General features: G+C 42.4%; 1 protein-coding gene across 4 annotated transcripts; it reads right to left on the minus strand.

Moving 5' to 3' along the window:
* Positions 1-333: 333 nt before the first annotated feature.
* On the minus strand, positions 334-16,618 carry AGT (angiotensinogen). 4 transcript variants are annotated; one of them, XM_067535950.1, is made up of 6 exons: positions 16,481-16,565; positions 15,401-15,492; positions 11,235-12,051; positions 3,550-3,817; positions 2,635-2,779; positions 335-1,132 (listed from the first exon to the last, which is right to left on the minus strand). In XM_067535950.1, the coding sequence occupies exons 3-6, from the start codon at positions 12,025-12,027 to the stop codon at positions 884-886; spliced, it is 1,455 nt and encodes a 484-aa protein (XP_067392051.1). In that variant the 5' UTR covers positions 12,028-12,051; positions 15,401-15,492; positions 16,481-16,565; the 3' UTR covers positions 335-883. The 4 variants fall into 4 exon arrangements, with proteins under 4 accessions (XP_067392048.1, XP_067392051.1, XP_067392050.1 ...); XM_067535947.1 differs by lacking the exons at positions 15,401-15,492; positions 16,481-16,565 and adding an exon at positions 16,255-16,424 and having other exon boundaries at positions 334-1,132; XM_067535949.1 differs by lacking the exons at positions 15,401-15,492; positions 16,481-16,565 and adding an exon at positions 15,628-15,783.
* Positions 16,619-17,023: the final 405 nt, after the last annotated feature.

Below are 17,023 nucleotides of genomic sequence, written 5' to 3' on the forward strand. Positions count from 1 at the left end.
ACAATCTAAAGGCCCGATTAAACCCCCGTTAGAGCCAACAGGGAAACTATTGCCTTGATTGATTGGGCCTTAGGAGCTTGGTTCTGCAACCTTTACTCATGTAGAGGTACTTATTCATGTCCCAAGTCCAAATTACTTGCTTGAGTTAATACTACTCAGTGAGAGTTAAGATTTACAAAGCTGGGCCATAAATAGCAGGAGTCTCTCAGTCATAAATGTGTATAATAATAAATAGCTCTGTGTCATGTCTAAATAGTTATTTGTGGTTTAAAAATAGTCTGAGCTTTTTAGTGGAAAAGTAAGGCTTTCTAAAGGGGTGTGCGTAATAACACTGCTATTTCAGTTCTTGAGTGTAAACAAACTTTATTTGAACTTCCCAATATAATTGGGAAATGCATTTTATTTTCCATTAGGATTGTGAAAGGGGGGGGGGGGAGAAACATCCCAAAGCATGCTCACATGATATTGTTTTAATACTACTTCTACAATACAATCTGTGCTGCTCCCACACAACCGCCCAACTTTTCAGATGTATAAAAGAACTGAAGATACTCCCTTCTTAATATCTCTGCAATGAAACATCAGTTATGTTAAGCAGTCCAACTTCATCAGACTGCAGCTTGTAATGTAGCTGCTCATGCCATAGAGTTCACACTGCCATCATCCTGTTCCCAACAGACAGACAGACAAAGGATTTTCCTCCCTCTTAGTGGATGACTAATTGGGAGAAAAATAACAAAATGCTAGTGATAATTGTGTATCTTTTAAAAGTTGTGTTTGAAATACCATCTGCTTCATTTCAAAGCCAACTACAGCTGCTCAACAGGATTATAAAGAGCAGATGAATAAGAGAAAAGGAGACTGGAAACATGGGATGCTTTGCCTATCCATTTACCCTTCTTTCCACTCCATCCACCACCTCTGACACCAGCCCTTGGCTTTTAACACCCTTCAGTGGGTTTGTTACTCTGCCAAATAAAAGCATTGCCTTTGAATTCTTCTCATAAACTGCTAGTAGGAATGGTTTGTTCAGGGTTACTTCCAATGGCAGCGAACCTCCATTTTCTTCTACAAGGTCATCTGGTTGATCTACTCCATTGTCACTCAGTTTGAAAAGGGCCTTATTTATCACCTGAAAAGAAAATATGTAAGTGAATCTGGAATCACCAGAGCATGACAGTGAGGTGATAAATGAAAACACTTCATATGCTTTCATTTACTTGTAATAACCAGTGACATGGAGATCAGGAGGTGCAATGAATAGATACTTGAGGTGTTTGTTCCAATAAAGCGTGCGCACACAAAAAAAGCTAGACAACCAGGCAAACACTCAGCATGATTCTATGGGTTAAACATGGAACTCCTATTGACTTTGATAGGGTGAAATCTTATCCTGTCAGTCCTTGTATGTAGAAAAAGCAGGAGTAAAGTCATGCATGCTCCATCCAAGAACACTTTTTTCCCCCCTTTCGTGAATATAAAGACCACTGCCCTAGTCTTCCCCATTCAGGCCTGGATATTAGGTTTCTGCTGCCAAATAGGTAATATCCCACACTTCCTGACCACCTCATTGCACTGATTTTCTGCACAGGCTTATCTCTGTACCTCTGACCTAAGCTCCAAGTATGTGCTACCTCCTTTCTGCTGATTACCTGTTAGCACGGTAAAAGATGTTTCCTGACGGGCAATTATAAGTAAGGAAAAGTTGGCACTTTTGGAGCAACAAAGCCTGCCCCAGCATTTAGAAACTTTCCTTCCATTGCTCAGTGACCATCTCTCAACTTTGGAAATTAGCTAGGCCTCTGATGCCATCTACTTGGGTATTAACTTGCAAAGGGTAAAGCTTTTAAAGGATTGAAAGAAGATCCATTAGTAACACACATCAGCCATTGATTATATGGAAATTAGTTGATGGATGGACTAGTTCATGTTTGTATGGTGCTTTGAATATGAATATCGCTATCTAAAAGCAGTGTGTGTCTGTGGTAACCATAGAAGTTATGCCACGTGGAAAAATGAACACAAAACCAAGGTAAAATAAATAGACCTTCATCCCAGTTCTATGCACAGTTGTCATCTTAACAGGCTAGAGTGTCTGTGTTCCAGATGCAGGTTTTATACATGGTAGCTGCTTCTGTTCCTAAGCTGCAATTTCTGGTAGTGGGCTTCAGTGTATGGAGGGTGGGCATTGACCAACCTAATACCTACAGTCTGTCCTCAGCTATGGAGCTTGCCGAACTATTCGTAACGGATTCGTAACTGAATAAATGTCAAAACCGTGCTCCTGCTCATAGACATACATGGATTTCTATTCAATTATTTATAATGGACAGGGACCGTGCCTTCCTATATTTGTGTACAGTGCTTTGTGCAATAGGACCTCAGACCTGACTTCTTTATTGTGGTGCTATTGTAATGTATGTAGTAGTGATGATCTCTGAACAGTTTATGCAAACAAACTTCAACCTGTGGCTTGTTCCCAGATCTGTCACTCTCTTATTCATGGCCACTCGGAACGACACACATACTGGCCTTGCTGTTTGTTGCGTTATGTTTTTAGCTGATTTATATACATTTGGCTGGACAAAATACATAGGTGAAAGTGTCTCTTAATACGGATGGCATATACTATACCTTTCCAATAGTAAGATTGTCATCACTTATTTTACTGAGATTTGCATTCTTCCCCAGCAGTCCAGACAAATTCATGTTCATGAGCAGTTCCTGAAGGTCATACGTGCTTTCTATTGTTAACTCTGGCAAAGATAATTTAATATGTCTGCAGGAAATATATTTAAAAAAAAAAAAAGAAAAAGGTATGAAGGATTATTGTTCCACAGTGTCTCTGGGGAAAAACCCATAAAGTGACCTTGGATTTTTAAAACCAGTGAAGGTCAACCAGAGGTGGTGTTCATATGGGCATACAAGAAGAGTCAGTTTTCAATGTCACAGCCCAACAGAAGCTTTGTGTTGTTTTCAAGGGGTAACTTACCCAGTATTATGGGGACAGTGCTAATGCAACATGGCGCCAATCCAGTAAAGCATTTAGGTAAGTGTTTAACTTTAAGCATGAATAGCCCTGTTGATGGGAGCCTGGGTTACCAGTTATAGAAAGGCTTTTGATGGTTTTTTTATTTTTGGGGGAAGAAGCAAAATACCAGGGATAAAACCTTGGCACCATTGTAATCAAACTCCAATTGATTTTAATGGAGCCAGGATTTAACCCCAGAATCCTGGTTATCAACACATAAAAGGAGGAGACAAAACAAGGGTGAAAGGTTGACTTGAGAACTCACGCAGTTATACAAGCTAAGATAAGGGCTAGCTTTTCTGGATAACTGATCACCCTCTAGGGTCCCCTGGTGTTAACAATATTGTACAACCAGATGCAGTGTTGTGTGTGTTTCAGAAGGGTTGTTATGCCTTTCTCGGAAGGATCTGGCCACTATCAGAGAGAAGAAACTGGCTAGCCATGGACCACTGGCTTGTTCTGTTTTAATAATCCCTATATGCTTATGTGAGATTGTTTGTACACTTAACTAATTATACCTTGGTGACAGATTGTGCAGCCAGGTAGAAGATGGATGCAAGGAGAGTTCCGACTCTATCTGGTTCAAGTCATTGCTGTCGACGGGCTGTGCCAGCACCAGTAAAGCGTTCTCACTGACAGGAACTTTGATTACTGAAAAATGCTTGCTGTCATCACTCTTGTACTGAAATGTTCCGGTTACCGACATCATAGGCACCAAGATCTTTGTGCTAGAATCAATCCAGAACTCCTGAAGTGCTCTCAGTTGAGAGGCTTTCTTCACATTGGCTGTAAACCAGATTGGGAAAGAGAAAGGGGAGGAGATTCAATGTATTTGTGTGTGATTGCAGGAGTGAGTTTTATTTTTGCGAATACAAATGTGACCTTTTGTAAGAGAATTACATGCCTAAAATGAGGTTTAACTACGTGAGGGTACGTGCTGTGCTGCTGAATGTACCCAAGGATGGACTTAGGCAATGGATAATATACCTATGGCACCATATCTAAAAGAACCATCGGACTGTTACTGGGACTATTGCAGTCATTCAACAGCATGCTACTGTTTTGTTAAAATGTTTTGTATCTGATAAACATTAAAGAGACTGAAAAACTAATATAATATTGGTGGAAAGTAGAACTTGTCTTAACCTGAGAACTAGTCTCCATCAATAAATAGATTTATTTAGGCATGGCAGAATTTGATTTAAATTTTTTTTTTTTTTTGGTAATTTAGATAAATGTCAGTTTATTTTTAAGTGGTTTTTTTTCTGTTTTGATGTATGTAAATGTTCAGTTGCACAGAGTTATGGTTATAAGCATTTTTATTTTTATCAATTTTAAATTTGCAGAAAATTCTGTGTGGGTTAGACAGTAATTTAATGATAGTAGATGCTGAGATTCAAAAAGTTTAAGCTTTGTAACCATTAAAATACAAATTTCAACATTATATGTCAAAATATACAAAGTAAATATCCTTAAATCAAATTCTAATAAGTTCTCGAGCAGCATTTTTCTTACTTTGCTTATCTGTAAATTTTTATAATCTATTAAACTATTTTTCCATCAGTTTGTGAGTGCACAGTGAAATAAATGTTTACCGATAATCTAATCCTTCTAAGAACTATCTAGACTGATCAGTGTTTTTAGTGTCAAGTATGTTATGAATAATAGAAATGGCAAATGCAGGTACTGTTAGCACATGAAATTTACACACTGTAAGTACATTACAGTACAGAAATATTCTGAAATTGCCTCTGAAACAAGCTTTCATGAAAAGCGTATTATGTGCATAATACTTCTACATACTGCTACGCATAATTCTTCTCTCACCTTAGCGAAGAAACAGATAAGATACTTGAAAGTATATTTGATAATGAAGGGTAGAAAAGGTATATCTGCTGCAGCTAGTCACCTCTTCTCATAATATAAGAATAAGGGGACATAAACTGAAATTGAAAGGAAGCAAATTTAGGACTGATAAAAAGGAAATACTTTTTTCATTCAGGGTAAAAATAGCCTGTGGAACTCATTGCCGCATGATATTACAAGCCAAGACTACTGCAGTGTTAAAAAACAAAGTGGATATTTATATGGAAAACAAGCATATGCAGCATTGTAATAGTAAATGTATTTTAAGGAGTTTTGGAAGGATTATAAACCCTCACGCTTCAGGCCATGCCATAAACCAACCTCTAACGATTTTGAGTTAAGAGGAAACTTTTCCTGGGGGGCAGGTTATCGTATAGCTGCCTCCTGCAGGGATTCTTGCCCCTTCCTGAGGCAGCTGGTACTGCTCTCTGTCCGAGTCAGGACACTAGATTAGATGGACATCGGGTCTACTCCAGGATAGTTCCTATGATCCTATTAAATAAACATAACTCACTTTTTCACCTCACTCTGATCAAAGAGCTAATCTCATCGGGAATATCTCTCTCACACACACCCCTTTGTTGCTAAAAGCCTTCAATTTGAACTATGAACACAGCTAAGGAACATCAGTTGCTGGTGGTATGTCATTTTGCTAAATGCTGCCAGTGAAAAGTCCTTGGTTTGACAAACAAATCAGCATGACCATGACAGTGTGCTGCCTCTGCAGTATCAGCATTAGTTGTTATAATTAATCTGACCTGCTTCTGTGTCACTGAAATTTCCTTGCCGTTGACTTTGGATGCAGGGTCAAGCTCATTACCATTTGGTGGAGCAGATCCTCAGCAACTGTAAATCTGCATAGTTCCATTGACTTCAACAGAGCTACATGGACTTCCCAGTTAAGTATCTAGCCAACAGTTCTGTAAATCATACTATGTTTCTACTGGGTCTTCTGTATAATATTAGTGTGTGAAGGGAGCTAGCCCTATTCTCCTGACAATGAACTATTCACCCTTCCCCACCCCAAAAAAAAATACTGAAGGCAATCCCCAAGCTAATGAGTCTTTGCCAACCCATTTGTCACGTCATTGTATTCAGCAGAAGTAAGTGGGAAAGAATTTTTCCTTAAATACACACCAGTATTCATAGGTTCTAAGGCCAGAACCAACTGCTGTGATCATCTAGTCTGATCTCCTGTATAACACAGACCACAGAATATTTCCAAAATAATTCCTAAAGCAGATCTTTGAGGAAAAAAATCCAATCTTGCTTTAAAAAGTGTCTGAGATGGTGGAATATCCAGCATGACCCTTGGTAAGTTGTTTTATGGGTTAGTTATTCACTGTTGTAAATGTATACCTTATTTCCAGTCTGAATTTGTCTAGCTTCATCTTCCAGCCATTGAATGATTTTATACCTTTCTCTGCTAGGTTGAAGAGCCCATTATTAAAATATTTGTTCCCCATGTAGGTACATGTAGACTGTAATCAAGTCATCCCTTAACCTTCTCTTTGTTAATCTAAATAGATTAAGCTCCTTGAGTCTATCACTGTCAGGCTTTCTAATCCTTTAATTATTCTCATTGCTCTTCCTTGAACCCTCTCAAATTTATCAACATCCTTTTTAAATTACGGACACCAGAAGTGGACACAATATTCCAGCAACAGTCACACCAGTGCCAAATATGGAGGTAAAATAACCTCTACACTCCTATTCGAGATTCACCTATTTATGCATCTAAGGATCACATTAGCCCTTTTGGCCTCAGAATCACACTGGGAGCTCACGTTCAGCTGATTACCCACCATGACCCCCCAAATTTTTTTCAGAGTCACTGCTTCCCAGGATAGAATTCCCCATCCTGTAAGCCTGGCCTACATTCTTTGTTCCTAGATGTATATATTTACATTTAACCATATTAAAGTGGATTTTTCTTGTAATAAGAAACTCAAGAAAGAAAGAAAGAGCCCCTGTGTAACAGGAATAGATCATCTTAGCTGTATAACCGAAAGAAATGCTTTATTACTGAGAGTCAGCTTGTGTCAAGTCAAAGGGGGCTGTGACTTTGGGTAACCTTTTCACTCCATTATCAAAGGAAAGAGGCATATATCAAGAAGGACAAGAGAAGGGAGGGATAAAAGCATAGAGGCTTGCAGAAACTCTAGGCTGACCAGCTGCACGAGGACTCTGACTCTCCCGCCTCCTAGTAGAGAACCATTGTTCATCTATACTTCAAGTAATATTTCCTATACTTAGTAACCCAAATTTTGCACCCATTTAGTAGTGCTAGTCAGAAAATGGCTTTCTAGTCTGTAGAAAACAGACTTTTTGTCAAAAAAACCAAAAATATTCTGCTGAAAAAGTCTGGATGGAAAATTTTTGACCAGTCCTACTGCCCAGCTGTGCTATTGTAGGATCCAGGTTCTCTACTTGATTTGTAATTATTTATTTTTGCAACTTTGAAAAACATTTTCTATCCTCCCCCAATAAATGTGTTTAATTACTGGTGACCTGCAAAGAATTTCAAAAATGGTTCTTAGGCTTGTTTGTTGTGGCTGTACTATGCTTGACAGTCCCTTTATGAACATGGTGGTTGTACCACAATACATTCTGTAATGTGGAGAAGGGGGTCTAAGTTTTTATTTAAAATAGCTATATATAAGTGGCTTACAACTGGGAGGTCTAAAATGGTGAAACCTTGGTTTCTAATTGGATTTCTACCACCGAGACAGTCTCACAACTATGGGTAGTATCTTATGACCATATGTAGAAGTAATGTAATAGAAGAACTCAATATATTTTCCTCTCCTGTGTTTACTGGAAGAAAATGTGGTGCTTGCAAATGTAAGTTAACATGGCCGCTCTTCAGCAAACAGAAGAGCCAAGCAAGATCTGCTGCTTATAGCAATGGCTAGTTTCTAATTCATCCATGTCCGAACTTCTTTTCTCTAGCCCACATGTGGCGTCTGTGGGGCATGTGTGTGTGTCCAGCCATCCGGCCATCTGTCCGTCCTCCTAAGAAAGCGGAGAAAATAGAGCCAAACCTGTGAAGCAGAGAGACATGGCAAACGGACATTTCCAAATCAATCAAATGGTGAGTTTCCAACACAGAGGACGGTGATCCAAAGTAATAGCTCTTAAAGGAAAACTTTGCCCCTGTGGTGGTGCTCAGCTCAGCGCAAGGTTAAAAGGTAAGATTCATAATAATACCTGTTATTTCTACAGCACCAACATTATGCTAAGTGCCTTATAGGCAAGTCTGAAAATAAGGTTGCTGCCTCAAAGAGCCAGCGCCTTTCATCTGAGGAGCTCAAATTAGATCTGGTCTAGTCTAAAAAGTTAGGTTGACTCAGCTACTATGCTCAGGGCTGTGAAAAATCCACACCCCTGAGCGACATAGTTAAATTTACCTAACCCCTGGTGTAGACAGTGCAAGATCTAATCTTCTGTTGACCTGGCTACTGCCTCTCAGGGAGGTAGATTATCTATGCAGACATGAGAACCTCTCCTGTCGGCATAGGTAGTGTCTCTAGTGGTGCAGTTCTACCATAAATGTAGACAAGCCCTAACATTAAAAAAACATTCCAGCTCATCACTTCCAGGGGAGCTAGGAAACTCCGATTTCCAGTTATCTCCAGTTTGTGGGGAAACAAAGGCACAAAAGGTAACGTTTTCAAAAGCACCCAAGTTCTGTTAAGAGGCTAAGTCTCATTGAAAGTCAGTTGGAATGTAAGCCCTTCAATGCCAAATTCGCTTTTGAAAATGGGACTAAGGCTGCTGTCACTTAAGGGTTTTTTGAAAATTTTACCCACAGAGGTTAAGTAAGTGACTTGCCCAGCATCCGATCCAGGAACAGAACGCGGTTCTTCGGACTCCCAGGGCGCTAGCTTAGCCCTTGGTCCACAGTTCCTCCCTGGTTTGTTTTGGCCATTAATATATTGTGCAGCAGATTTGACCATAGAGTTCTTGCCATTACAGTTGCTGGTTGCAGCCACTTCACCCCTTGTTATCACTGAGCTAATGTACAAGTGTGTTCTCTACCCGTGTTTAATGAAGACTTAGGGTGAAGTTTTCCAGAGCACTCAGCACTGAGCTAATTCTGCTGCCATTGAAACCAATGGTCAAACTCCAGCTGACTTCAACAGGAGCAGAGTAGGCCAGCACTGAGCCCATTTGAAAACCCTATTAATGACATAAGCACCAAAGTGGCCCCAATATAACCATTCTGTCTGTATATCAATATTGTTTTGATCCTGACTGGTATCCCAGTCTAGTGCAAGACTCTCCTGAGAGAGGCTGTATGGAAATGTAGGCTTTCATTCTCAAGGGTCCCAACGTGTCTTACCAGACTGTAGACATAGCCATTGCTCATCCACCACTCAAGAGCAGCCACCTCTTGGCTTGAATATGGCAACTCCTGGGTGCCAATAGCAGTCTACAACGCCAGTAGTGTAGAAGGCAGTGGGGAGGCTAACTGTCCATCTGAAGCTACAGGGGGAGTTCTAGGTAAGCAGACAGGAACTTCTCCAGTTGGAACTGGCCAGAGTATCTCGTTTAGTTCTTCTATTCCTGTGCGACTCTTCTGGTGGGGTAGATTGCACCCTCAGCAAGTCTGCGGACGACACTAAGCTGGGGGGAGTGGTAGATAGGATACAGAAGGACCTAAACAAACTGGAGAATTGGGCCAAATGAAATCTAATGAGGTTCAACAAAGAAAAGTGCAGAGTCCTCCACTTGGGAAGGAAGAATCCCATGCACAGCTATAGACTGGGGACCGACGAGCTGGGCAGCAGTTCTGCAGAAAAGGACCTGGGGGTAACAGTGGCTAAAAAGCTGGATATGAGTCAGCAGTGTGCCCTGGTTGTCAAGAAGGCTAATAGCATATTGGACTGCATTGGGAGGGGCATTGCCAGCAGGTCGCGGGAAGTGATTATTCCCCTCTATTTGGCATTGGTAAGGCCGCATTTAGTGCATTGTGTCCAGTTTTGGGCCCCCCACTACAAAAAAGGATGTAGACAAGTTGGAGAAAGTCCAGCGGAGGGCAACAAAAATGATTAGGGGGCTGGAGCACAGGACTTATGAGGAGAGGCTAAGGACACTGGGCTTGTTTAGTCTGCAAAAGAGAAGAATGGGGGGGATTTGATAGCAGCCTTTAACCACCTGAAAGGGGGTTCCAGGGAGGATGGGGCTAGGCTGTTCTCGGTGGTGGCAGATGACAGAACAAGGAGCAACGGTCTCAAGTTGCAGGGCGGGAGGTCTAGCTTGGACATTAGGAAAAAGTTTTTCACTAGGAGGGTGGTGAAGCACTGGAATGGGTTACCTAGGGAGGTGGTGGAATCTCCATGTTTAAAGGTTTTTAAGCTGAGGTTTGACAAAGCCCTGGCTGGGATGATATAGCTGAGGTTAGTCCTGCTTTGAGCAGGGGGTTGGACTAGATGACCTCCTGAGGTCCCTTCCAACTCTAATCTTCTATGATTCTATGTGACATGTGCAGGAACGGAACACTTACTTCAGAACTTCAGCAGCACTTGGGGAGGTTTCTGACGTAGCATCCTCGCCCTGCATGGGGCCAGCAGAGATACAGAACGAGCAGGCAGTGTGTATGGATGGTTTTGGTTCATAGGCTGGGGACCCAAACCTATGAATCCCTACACAAGTGGTCAGAAGTAATCTCCCTCCATTCTCCTCTGAGTCCCCCTTTATGCTCAGCAATGACTCTGTGGCTGGCTTACAGATGTTGCCCGTCTCGGTTTATCCATAGACTGGGACCCTTCTCATGCAGTATCAATTACACGGCACTGCACTCCGGGGGCAGGGATGCCCTGACAAGATATGCACCAGGGGAGAAGGATGAGCTTGTGGTTAAGGCACTGGAGTGAGACTCGGGAGATCTTGGTTCAGTTTCTGATTCTGAGACAGAATTCCAGCGTGACTCTGGGCAAGTCACTTAATCACTTTATGTGGTTTCATGTCTGTAACGGGAATTATAATACTCCCTTTTGCCCACCCTGTGTCTTGTCTGTTTAGATTGTAAGCTCTTTGGGATAGTAACAGTCTTTGTTCAGCGCCAAACACAGTGAGGCACCTGCTCTACGAACAATACAGCCCATAAATAATAAGAGCCATACTAAGTGCAGTACCACAGCCACATTTTCAGCTGAGGTCTCCTATCCAGCTGCTGATCAGGCTTGATCCCGCTTAGCCTATAAAAGCAAAGCCCAAGTTGGCATAGCTGCGAGGTACAAAATGTGTCAGCTTGCAGAAACATGAGTCTTGATGACATTAACTGCCCCCCAACCCCGAGAGTACCATTGAAATTAATGCTTGTTGTTCTTACCTTTTAACTGAATGTATGTCGCAAACAGCAGGGTTGTAGATGGGTCAATGTTTGTCAGTAAATTCTTGCTTCTGCTGGCACCTTTGGCCCACACAAAGCTTTCTATTAGTTCTGCTGCCTGACTTGGCTTCGTAAAGTCAACAGCTCGGGCATAGAAATCATTGGCAGAAGGGGCCAGGCTGTGCACGAATGATTCAGATAAATGAACCCTGGGAGCAGAGAAGAGGCAGGAAAGCTTGGTAAAAAGCAGATCAGCAGCCCCGCTTGAGAGGAGCAGGTCATCAATGGTCCTCAGGGCCAAAAGGACTTTGTGTCCATCCACTCTGGAGGTGCAGTCTGAGTCACCGGATGGGGGTACGAATCCCAAGAAGTTCTGTAAATCAGCTGCTGTGTGGCTAGAGGCCCCTAAGTAGAACGACATCAAAGCCCCATAGAGATTGGTAGGTGACAGGAGAATGTTTTTACCCTTCTGTGTTTCCTTCAGCGCGCCATAGAAGCGAACACCAAGAACATACATCAGGTCTTTCAAGTAGCTCAGCCGTTGATTGCCCTTGGTATCCAAGGTTTGTGTTTCCAGCTTGGTTTTGTCTCTCAGGTTCTCATCATAGGCAGGGGTGGTTTGGGACTCAATGGAAATGGGGACAAACATTTTTTCCTCCTGCGTCAAGTTCTCCAGCTTCTCGCAGCTGCTTTTGTTATAGGAAAACAAATGGAAAGGGTGGACGTATACCCGGTCACAAACTACAGGGCCGAGGCAGAGGAAGAAACACAGAATGCTCACTGCTGGATTCATGTTGAAGAACAATTTCAGTAAAGTCTGTTTTAAAAAAAAGAAAGTAGGGGGGAAGGGTTAACCAATTAACTTGCTGTCTACTTTGTTCCTCTCATAGGTAGTCAGATGTTAACCTTGCTTTATCCTCACAGTTCAGGAAATCAGAAAGGAGGGAATTTTCTAAAGGGTTTAGTATTGGCCTAACTCTACTTTTACTGAAATCAATGCTAAAACACCCACTGAACTCAGTGGGGGCAGATGCTTAATTCTCTTGAATAGCCCACCCTCAGTGTGTGTCACTATGTGTATCATATAGCCCCCAGGCCTGTGGTACCTGAGAGCCTCCCACTTTAATGTATGTATCCTCACAACACCCCCTGTACAGTAAGGAAGTGCTATTATCTCCCTTTTACAGATGGGGGAACTGAGGCATGGAGAGATTGTGACTTGCCCAAGCTTGTGCAGGGAAGCTGTGGCAGAGCAGGGAATTGAATCCCACCCTCCCCCTAAAGTTGTTGGGTTGGGTTTTTTTAATATTACTTCCCTATCATAATAACTGCTATAGAAGTCATGAAGAAAGTTTTGCTTTACTGGATTAGCAATTTCCACCTTGTGATGTACTGAGACAATTTTGGGCTTTCGTTTTACTTCACTAGAACTTAAATTAAATTTCACTGTGTAAGTTCACTCTGGATTTCTGTTTATATCTATGGGGAGAGAGTGAGAGACATGTATACACACCACTGATATGTTCTTACAGATTTTGCACATTATAATTATCATTACTCATGCTCCAAATTTTGGCTATTTCTGAATTTTTGAAGCGTCTTCTTTAAATTCGAAGCTGTGGATTGGAAACCTGCATATTTCATATTAAAATGCAGCATCATTTGTGAATTTGCAAGATAGTAACATCCATCATAGTTCAAAACGTTTATGTTTAGGGCCAGATTCTGATGCCCTTCGTCACAATGAGCAATGCCTTACTCCATAAATGCTTCTGCTGATTTCAATGGAACCACTTACAGGGTACGACACTACTTCACATGAGCAAGGGTATCGGAATTTGGCCCTTAGTTATTTTAATTAACAAGCTCCTCTGATTTTTCACCAATCTCCTCTCCCTCTTCTACCCCTTTCCTGGTTCTGCAGGGCTCATGAATGGTGCAAGATGAAAACAGGCTCAGTTTTCAGTTCTGCTCTTCTTCTACAACCACATGATTTTAGAAAGGGCTTTCAAGCTGTGCCTGACTGGCAGCTGCTGTGAATCTGGGATCCTGCTGAGAAATGCCATAGCAACCTTGTCTGCAGTAGGCTCTATTCCTTCTCACCTTCTTCCTTCCTGATGCTCACTGTTTATGCTGATTGGTGGTATTGTGATTTGAATCCATTCTCTGGATGGCAGGCACCTTCCATAACCCATTGTATGTCAGTAGTGCCTTCCATCTGAGCATCTCAAAGTGCTTTACAATTAGTAATGCCTGAAACCTCCCGGCATCAGCCTGAGCTATTACCCTATTTTGCAAAGGGGACGATTGAGCCACAGAGAGATTAAGTACTTACTGAAATTCACCCATTAGACAGATGCACTACCAGGTCTGCATGCACACTAGGGCTTATGTTTAAATCCCCAGTTTGTGTGGACCACTCTAGCCACATGTATGCAAGCTGGGGATTTGCTAATGAAGTAGCTGGACATTTGCACGCCTGCTCACTTACTGAAAATCAGGCCCTAAAGGAGTCGCTCAAGGTCTCACAAGTTTGGGGAAGAGGACTGGGATAGAACCCAGCTTTCTTGACTCCTAAACTACAGAACTATTCTTCCTCCCTGTTCTCCCCATTTAGCTAGCAAGCCACCTCCTGTATTAGTATTCAATCAGTCCTGGCCTTCAGCATTGCAACATTTACTTCCTTCTACAGCAGGTTTTGGCTTAAAGCAGTTGGTGGTGCTGCTCAAAGCAAACATTCCATCCCAGAGTTTCAATCAAGACACATCCAAAGCTCCAAGGTATCCCAATTTATGTTGGGATTATATCATAAATTAGAGCAGACCACTTGCAACTAAGATGCTTTCCTGACCAGTTTCCCATAAAGCATAAATACTCCTCTGGCTCCACTGAATGCATTTCCAGCCAGATCCTCTCCCTAGCATTTCCCAATGATCAGCTGGTAATTGCAACAGAAAGGCCAAGAATTAAAGGGCATTGCCATTCCATCCATAAGACTTTGGCCCTTTTGAAACCAAGTCTTAAGAATCCTTTCTCACAGTGAAAATGATTCTGTGCCATCTACACTAACATTGAAATGGTCTTCTTTCTTGATTACCAGGCTAGCTGTCCCGCTGGCCCTTCTTGGCATCTTTCCAGGTGCATCCCCCTCAAACGTCAGGCCTCTTGTGGGCTGGAATTCTGCAATTCATCCACTCTCAGATCAGAACCTGGGTTACAGGCCCCTGGTAGTAATCATGTCTAATTCCTGGTCCAGCTGTCCTTGGACCCTGCCAGGGTATCTCTTTGGGAGCCTGGGCCAGCATGTGCTTACAGTGAGATAGAAACAACTTCTTCAAAACAAAGTCTGATTTATTTTTCCCCAAAGGTACACAGCTCTTAAAGAAGTAGGTTTAAGCAACCATAGCGGCCTGATGTATCTCCCCTTACCTAAATTTAACGTCTCTATCTGTAACTTACGTGCGTCTGACTTGGGAGAAGCAGCCTACGCTGCTTGCAGCCTTTCCTTTGTGTCACTGTCAGCCTTTTCCTTGACACGTCCTGGCCAGTCTCTCTCTCTCACCCAAGAAACCCTTCCTTTTCTAAAGTCTTTTAGGGTTTTTTTTGTCTCCTTTGATTCTGTCTTAACCTTGGGAAAGGTACCCCAATCTACACTGGATGGAACCAGCTATTGTTGCCTTAAATTCTTTGAAGCTGGGTACCTGAGGCTAGTCTACACTGGAATAAAAGACCCGCAGCACAAGCCACGGCTGGCCCGGGTCAGCAGACTGCGGGTGCTGTAAAAATTGCTGTTTAGCTATTTGGTCTCGGGCTGGAGCTGAGGCGCTGGGCTCCCTGAGCGGGGAATGGTCCCAGGGCCTGGACTCCAGCCTGAGCCTGGACATCTAGACAGCAATTTTACAGCCCTGAGTCACTGGGCCAGCCATGAGTGTTCAATTGCTGAGCGGACACACACTGAGAAGCTATCTTGTCTGTGCGATTGTTTTACCTTTCCTGAATTCCTTATCCACCCCACCCCCTTAGAGCCGCCTTTGATTTAACTCTACGCATTCAGGCAGGTAACAACACCAAGCTGAACAGGGAGACAGTCCCACTAAATATTCATAAAAGATAATACAGCTGTTCTCCCAGTTTGTCATAGACCCATTGCTGGTCTCCGTGGTTACCAGCAGCAGGGCAGTTTCCTAGTGCAGCCAAAGCCATAGCTTTCCTTCCTCCAGATGAGCCATGAGGCTCATTGCTGCCTCCTGCGCTGCACCTGAAAGAGAAGATGTCGCTCTTGGGAGGCCAGTCCAGAACCTTTCACCAACACTAAACAGTCATTAAAACTAACATTCAAAGCAAAACCATCTATTCGATCAACAGGCTTAGTAGCCTTTGTCCTTAGTCTCACCTTGCTGGCTTATGTTATCTGCACCAAATCAGGATCCTCTCAGCACCTCCCGTATCTGAAGCACTGTACCGCGACTGGCTGGCATATTTATGCCTTTTTGAAAGGGAAGACCCTTTCCAACGGTCTCCAGTGCTGTTCCCCAGAGCTACATTGCATCACCAAGGGAAGGCTAGATCAGACCAGATGGGACCAGATGAAACCTGAGCATGGCTTAACACTAGAGCAAATGGCCAGTTTACAGATCAATACGCAACCTTTAACCAAGCTTTGCATAGTCTTCTGTTACACATTCACTGGCTTGGTCTGTGACTTTCTGTTATGCCTATGTTATGGGCATAGTAGGGTCAGATAAGAAGCCAAATCAGGTTCTCATAACCTTTCATCCCTTTCCCTTGCCTGGTGACTGCAGATACATTGCTACATTTAGGACCAAATTTGTCCCTGGCATAACTCCATTAGCGTGTGACTTTTTAAACCATTTTTAAAGTTAGACTGTACAGGCATTCTTCTAATAATTAGATGTGGGCCCTTTGTCAGGTTTTAGCTGCACTAGGGTTGCCATGGTTTTAGAAATTAATACAGGCCTGAAGATAGAACTTTGGCTTTCAAAGAAATGAATCTCTTTACCATCTTTCATTTAGGACATCCAGCAATATAGACTTCAGGGATCGAGGTGGTAGAATGCTACATCAGGCAGAGCTCTGACTACAATCTGTGCAGCAATTAGGAACTCACGGTGGTAAAAGCAACTTCCTAAAGGCACTGGTTGTACACACCCAGAAATGTATAGGTATGTTTCCAAATAAATCCCATCTGGTTATAGCCACTTTAAGGGTACAAAGAAAGCACACACCTCTCAAGCCTGCTCACAAGTCAGCGAAGAGGGTTCCAGTCTTGTTTCCCACACTTTGTGTCTGATTTCAGAATGATGTTTTGCTTCCTATACTATTCCCACAATTGCCTAATCTGGGTTACATATTAGCCTTCCCCTTTTATCTCATTTCTGCTCAAAATGTTCTGGGATACGTTGCTGTGTTTTTCCATTGGCTATTAATCATCATTGCCTCCTTCAGCGAAGAAGAGCAAACAGTGGCTGAAAAGTTGATTTCATCAGCAGCACAGTCGTTATTTCCACTGCATCCTAATTTTTGGTCTCTTTGGCAATATTGAAATTAAATCAGTTTATGCCAGGTATTCTTACTGCCCTGCAGTGCCAACTTGGAATCATTGCTGTCAGATGATCTATTCTCAGTGTATAAATCCTCCTCTTCATAAACGTTAACCATAGCAGAGAGACATTGACCTTACAGCTAGCTGAAGAGTAATAATTAGATACAGAGAATGCAAAGACATTTTGGTCCCGGCACTTATATCTGTTGCGCAGACCAAGAATGTA

Source organism: Emydura macquarii, unplaced genomic scaffold (genome assembly GCF_026122565.2).
Source record: "Emydura macquarii macquarii isolate MOO-44397 ecotype Brisbane River unplaced genomic scaffold, CSIRO-AGI_Emac_v2 contig_3517, whole genome shotgun sequence".
NCBI lineage: Eukaryota > Metazoa > Chordata > Testudines > Chelidae > Emydura > Emydura macquarii.